Source organism: Sinocyclocheilus grahami, unplaced genomic scaffold (assembly GCF_001515645.1).
Source record: "Sinocyclocheilus grahami isolate Dianchi unplaced genomic scaffold, SAMN03320097.WGS_v1.1 scaffold70.1, whole genome shotgun sequence".
Lineage (NCBI taxonomy): Eukaryota > Metazoa > Chordata > Actinopteri > Cypriniformes > Cyprinidae > Sinocyclocheilus > Sinocyclocheilus grahami.
In genome coordinates, this window is record NW_015505249.1 from 795820 (window position 1) to 802921 (window position 7102).

The 7102-nt window shown below is 37.1% G+C and overlaps 1 protein-coding gene across 1 annotated transcript in view; it reads left to right on the forward strand.

Annotated features, from left to right (window-relative positions):
* Window positions 1-7102, forward strand: part of LOC107585429 (uncharacterized) — a 46199-nt gene that overhangs the window by 14887 nt on the left and 24210 nt on the right. The window contains exon 12 of the mRNA XM_016272447.1: window positions 6126-6241. Coding sequence (XP_016127933.1) covers window positions 6126-6241 — 116 coding nt within the window. The remainder of the gene's footprint in view (window positions 1-6125; window positions 6242-7102) is intronic.

Below are 7102 nucleotides of genomic sequence, written 5' to 3' on the forward strand. Positions count from 1 at the left end.
TATACACTTCTGCTTGTGGCGAAGCTACTTGTGATGAGCTTTGATTCTTCATGTGGCTTTCTCTTTTACCACCTGCATTATTATAGTGGTTGTCAGTATGTTAAAGGTACAAAACAGATTTTAATAGCAGTGTGCATTGTTGAATTTACTGGTTTACATTCTAATTTTCTTGTTTGTAAATTACAGTTTTATACTGTAAAATTTACAGTTTTTGGCCGTAAATGTGTTTACTGTTTTTCTGTATTTTTAAAATTATTCTGGCAACCACAGCTGCCAAAATTGTTTTGTAAAAACTACAGAATTTTTTTTACAGTGCAGGCCTATAACTGAATAAGCCAAATACAAGTCTTCATGATCTCTCTCTCTCACACACACACACACACCTGTTTACTGTACACACACAACATTTTACTGCTTGCATTTCTAGTACAACCCTTTCCTTAGCTCAAGTATGCAAACAACCTAGGGTTGTGTTTGCGGAACGATGTATGTTAAAAGCACACGTCCAGTTTTGTGTGAGTGAAGGAAATCCGCTTGGGAGTGGAGAGATTCGTCCTCGCGCACATGGATCGCATAACATTATGCGCTCTCGACATTTTCATTAATATCACATTATAGAAACCGCCTAAAATTGGAAATTGACTAAAAACAAGCCTATGGCAAAACATCTGGTAGGGGGGGCACCTGGTGTGGCCAGCCAAATTTCAGAGGGGGCCGGTGCCACCCCTGGCCACCACATAGACACGCCCCTGACTTCTGCTACAGTAGATGGGGTACTGATTGATATTTTGTAAACGGTATTTATGACAAAGAACAGAACTGCACAGATGCAGTCATGCAGATATTATAACGATCTATTGTTTTCATTAATATCACATTATAGAAACCGCCTAAAATTGGAAATTGACTAAAAACAAGCCTATGGCAAAACATCTGGTAGGGGGGGGCACCTGGTGTGGCCAGCCAAATTTCAGAGGGGGCCGGTGCCACCCCTGGCCACCACATAGACACGCCCCTGACTTAGGCTACAGTAGATGGGGTACTGATTGATATTTTGTAAACGGTATTTATGACAAAGAACAGAACTGCACAGATGCAGTCATGCAGATATTATAACGATCTATTGTTAAACACACACCTTGTCCTCTGTTTCTCGCTCTGCACGCTGCGGTCTGCGGATTGAAAAAGAACGCGCTGAAAGATGACTGGGAGTCGATCGAAGTCTGCCGCCATTTTCATATGAAATTTAAAGGGGACTGAGGCGATCACGAATTCGTGTACAGTTTATGCAGCTAATTTTAGGGGGACTGAGTAGTCATTTTAGAAATGGCCTAGTGAGGCCCATGGCATAACCTCTTATCTAAATGAAAAGACTATAAACTCTAAAAGTGTTGCAGGAAAGTTGAGAAAATTGTATATTTTTACATTTTGCATTTACTACTATTTGAATTATTATTATTATTAATATTATTATTATGTCGAATTTATGTTTTAAAATAGGGCGCCACAAAGCGTGACGTCATATCACAACCGTTGCAGTATCAGCAGAAATTTCGCGCTCAACACAGTTTGAATACGTTTCATTTACATAAACACAGGCGCTTTTGTTCAGAAACGAATTAGGCTATAATAACTTAATTTAGAAAAAAATGGAAAGTTGTACTGCCAAGAGATGTACGTGGTTTCACTTAAAATTGTGCGTTGTTTTGTGAATCTGGCCTTTCATCAGTCGCAGCGCTAACGTCGTCTGTACAAACATCCTCCGCCATTTCACTTCACCTGACAGACTGCAGGAGGCCGTAACTGGATTATCACACAGCAAAACCCACAGCTTCACCTGTGTCTGGGACAATAGCAAACACCTGCATATTGATTGTCTGTCATCACGGGGTTTAATAATAAATGTCTCCCTCAGTCTTTCTTGCATTTGTCACTCAGACTAATAGAAACTCGAGTCCAATAACAAACTCACTCAATAAACATCTCTATGCTCGTATGACAGATGTGTTTGTGAATTGAAATATTGAGCTGAATTATGTTTGCCCGAGTTTTATTGCAATGTCTCTTTCTGTATACATACACAAACACATACAGAGACGTTAAGTATTAAATAAATAATATCAGTCAAAACTTTTAACACATAGCTATACTTTTTCTTTCTACAACAATAGTATTCATGTTTTGAACACATATTGCAACAACACTATAAAACAACAAATGGAATTATGGGAATATGCGACTATATAGTCTTTTTTGTTGTTATTTATTTAATCACTTATTTATCAAATAATTAAATAAAAATAGTCTCACAGTTGAGCTTTAAATTACAATTGCACATTATATATTTCTAAAGAACTAATGTTAAGCCTTTAAGTATAAACTTGCAGATCAAAAGGATTTAAAGATCACGAGAAACCTAAATTTAGTCAAGTATGTCGACAATGGTGGTGGTTTCTTTCTCTTTATATCACCTTATGATCATCCTTTTCATTTCTTTTCCAAGCTGTCATATCACATGTGGATTTGCTTGTATCTTTCTTCTGTAAAGTTAAAGGCTGCAGACCCCTGCTCTCAGCTGTCAGATCAACACAATGGTAATTAATATCGGTGTGTCTTAGTGACAGCTGTGCACTCAGACACCTCTGGAAGTGTGTGTGTGTGTGTGTGTGTGTGTGGGCGAGCTGTATTTCAGAGATAAATTTGTACCCAGAAGTGAACTAAATGTGAGAATCTCCCTTTGGGGATATGCAAAAGCATCTGTAAAAAATACATTCATGTACATATATATAAATATAAATGTTTTTACACAGGGCAGGCTGGATCATGTCTCTTTATCAGTTAATCAGAGGGTTTCATTTGTATATGAAAGACCGTGACTAGTTGCACTGCACTGGCTCCCTATTAAACATCGTATATATTATATATAGTTATAAAGCCCTGAATGGTTTAGCACCTCAGTATTTGAATGAGATCTTATTGCATTATAGTCCTCCACGTCCGCTGCATTCTCAAAACTCTGGCAATTTGATAATTTGATAATCAACTGTGGGTGGCAGATCCTTTTCCTATTTAGCATAGCACCCAAACTCTGGAATAACCTACCTATGCCATTGCTCGGGAGGCAGACACACTCTGTCAGTTTAAATCTAGATTAAAGACCCATCTCTTTAACCTGGCTTACACATAACACACTAACACATTTCTAATATTCAAATCCATTAAAGGATTTTTAGGCTGCATTAATTAGGACAACCGGAACCGGAAACACTTCCCATAACACCCGATGTACTTGCTACTCCGTTAGAAGAATGGCATCTACATTAATATTAGTCTGTTTCTTTCTTATTCCGAGGTCACCGTAGCCACCAGATCCAGTCTGTATCCAGATCAGATGGTCACTGCAGTCACTCTGAATTTCAGCAGAGACCAGGACAACTAGATGAGCCACAAAGACAGATCCCCAGTGAAGACCTTGTCTCCTAGATGGCCACTGGGACAAGACCACAGGAACCAGTTGAGTCCTCTGCACAATGTGACTTTGCTGCAGCCTGGAACTGAACTGCTGGTTCGTCTGGCCGGAGGAGAGCCGCTGTCGCATCTGGCTTGCTTAGTTGGGGACACTTAATTTCCAGCGATATTGTTGACTTGATCGCACAGATACAATTTAAACTGAACTGAGCTGGATTATGACATCACTGAATTCAATGATGAACAGCCTTTAACTGAAAATTGAGTGTTTACTATTGTCATATTGCATTATTGACACACTATTTTCGTATTTGATGCTGTACAGTTGCTTTGACAGAATCTGTATTGTTAAAATCGCTATATAAATAAAGGTGACTTGACTTGACTTGACACGTCCATTATTAGTGCATGCTGTCTCAGTGTTATTTTAGTATCATTGATATAGTATAATTTTGAAATTATTATTATTATTTTTTTTTTTTACATATTTTCTGTTTTTTCCCCCTATTTTTTAGTTTTTGTAATTTCATCAGATTTTTTTTTTTTTTTTACAATATGTGTGTATAGGTCTTATTCCCCCGTTTTCACAGACAAGGCTTAAGCTAGTCCCAGACTAAAATGCAGGTTTGAGCTGTCTCAACTGAAAATATCTTGCTCTGACATATCTTCAAATATGTCAGTGCCCTTGTTCTTTGTCAAGATTCATACCTGTAACGTTTTCTTTTACAGGCATTTTTGTAAAAGCTGCTTAAATATCTTAATTTAACCAAGGCCTAGTCCTGGCTTAAGCTAAGCCCCATCTGTGAAACCAGGCCATGAAGTTTTAATTTTTAGTTTTAGTTGAATTATTTTGCTATTTTACCACTTGAACTAAAAGAAAAAAGGAGTAGCCTCGGCAACTAGCAGAAATAAAATGGTAAAACCCTGAAATTAAAAAATATTTTTTTTTTGTTTCAGTTAATATAAATTTTATTTCAAGTAATGAAATGTATTTTTATGATTTTAGTTAGTTAACGATAATAATTCTGAATGTAACCTCCCATTAAACAACCTAAGTTTAACCAATAAAACATATGAAATACAAAATATTTCAGTAAACAGCAGAAATGTAAGACAAAAGCGTTTTAAACCAACATGCAAAAGAAAACATCATTTGTTTTTGTTTTGCTCAAAACCTTCTTTGTGTGACAACTAGCCCCGGTCTCCTCTAAACACTCCAGCTGCCAGTTCTAATGTTTATGTGATAGTGTGTACAGCAGCTTTGAGTGTAGTGGTGAGAAAAGGAAACGTAAGAACATATAAGTGGTCACATCGCTCACAGACGATGGTTGTGTTCATCTACACTGCTGCCGTTTGTGGGAGTTCTGGTAGGAACGCAGAGTCCTGATAGCCCGCTAATAGAGCTGCTTTCTGCCTGAATTGGCTGAAATGACACTGCATTGGTCTATCTCTCCTTCACTTATTACTGCCGTCCTCATTAAGTACGGAATGAGATCTCTCTCTCATGCACACACGCTCGCACAAATGGGATGTCACAGTATATTTCTCTTTCTATTCATCTCATCTTCAACCTCACCTGCTACCAGTTACAACCTCTTGTTCTCTCTGGCTCTGATGTGGCTCCATATGCTGGATGTCGGCCTGGTTTCCTCTTTGTGTTCTCAGGGTTGTGACGTCGAGGACAATTTCTGAATGAATGTTTTTGCAGCTTATTTTTCATTCAGTGGCACTTTGTAAATGCATGAATATATTTTGTCTGTCTACTTAAATCAAGGACATTCTTTTCCAGATATACACTACTAGTTAAACATTTGAAATAAGATTTTTAAATTTTTTAGCAAGACATCTCTTATGCACACCAAGGCTGCATTTATTTGATCAGAAACACAGTAAAAACAGTAATATTGTGAAATAATATTACAATTTAAAATAGCTGTATTTTGTAATTTATTCCTTTGATGGAAAGCTGAATTTTCAGCATCATTACTCCACTCTTCAGTGTCACATGATCCTTCAGAAATCAGTCTAATATGCTGATTTGCTGCTCAGTCATGATAAATTATTATTGCTGCTCACTTATTAATAATATTAATCTTACTATTATCAATATTGCCACTTAATATTTTTTGGTGTAAACCGTGATACATTTTTTTCAGGATCCTTTGATGAATAGAAAGTTCAAGACTGGAGTAATGATGCTGAAAATTAAGCTTCGCATCACAGGAATAAATTACAGTTTGAAATAGGAAGCAGACATATTAAACTGTAAAAAATTGTAAAGTTTTTACTGTATTTTTGAACAACTAAATGTAGCCTTGGTGAGCGTCTTCTTTCAAAAACATAAAAATATGTGAATTATTCCCATATAATAACTATACTATACTGTCAATTGGTGATGTAATAAACTAATACCTGTTATAAAACACTGTTGGTATATTTCTGCAGCCCCCTAAACCCTGGTGAACGGCCAGCACACTCACTTCCTGTTGCAAAGGTCATGAGTTTGATGTGTGCCTCGAGCAAATGCGGAACTCGCCAAAGTCTCGCTCTGAGTATATTAACACCTTTGGTAGTTCACACGTAACATTCTGCAACATCCTTTCCCCCCGGTTTGGTTTATTTCCAATTAGCTTTTTGTGGTGTTTATGTCATATGAGCTGCCCGCAGGCAGGCTGAGAGATTTTCAAGGCATCGGACTCTGGCACTCTGGGGCCGTTTGATGGAGCGGGCTGAGGCTGCGGTAAAGGGAAAGATAGAGGGCGGAAGAGAAAGAGTAAGACAGGAAACCCCAAACCGCTCGTTGAGTTCAGCTTTTATTCACTCACCCCTCCATCTGGGCATTCAGAAGAGTGCATGTGGCCTAATACCCTCTTCATTTCTCAGGCAATTTAGAGAATCATCTTTTGAAGAAAAATACCTTTTATTTGGCCAAGATACTTTAGATGACTTGCAGATTTATCTTTGCCATTTTAAACATTAAAATGGGCATTTTTAAAGAATTAGTTTACCCCAAAAGGATCATTTTGTCACTGTTATTTTAATTTTGTTTTGTGTGATTTTATTGCTTCTTTAGAACACAATGTTATTTTGCTCAATATCATTGTTGCTCTTTTCCAATGGAAGTGGATGGGGACTGGGGCTTTGAAGGTCTAAAAATAACACACACAAAAAAGCAGCATAAATGTAGTCCATATGAGTTGTGACTCATGCACTACCTTCCATGTTTTCTAAAGACATACAATGATAAACAAACTGAAAAGCACATTATTTACTTAAAATGTTCCCTTTGCCCGTAGCTTTTAAAACTGTTTTGCATTTGCATGCATTCATAGCATCAAGCTGGACATCAGTGATGATACTAATTCAATCATGTTTGATGTAACTGATGTCAAACCTGACTTCATAAGACTTGAAATATAGTGCACAAGTCATATGGACTACTTATATGGTGCTTTTTTGGTCAGTTTTGGAGTTATACAGTTCCAGTCTACATCCACTCCACCTTTTGCAAAATAACTAAACATAGATAAATGAATAAACAAATAAATAAAAATAACTTGTTGAAAAAATGAATAAATAAAATGTAATAATTGTCTGTGTGGATCTACAGCAAGCCACAGATGCAGTATATATA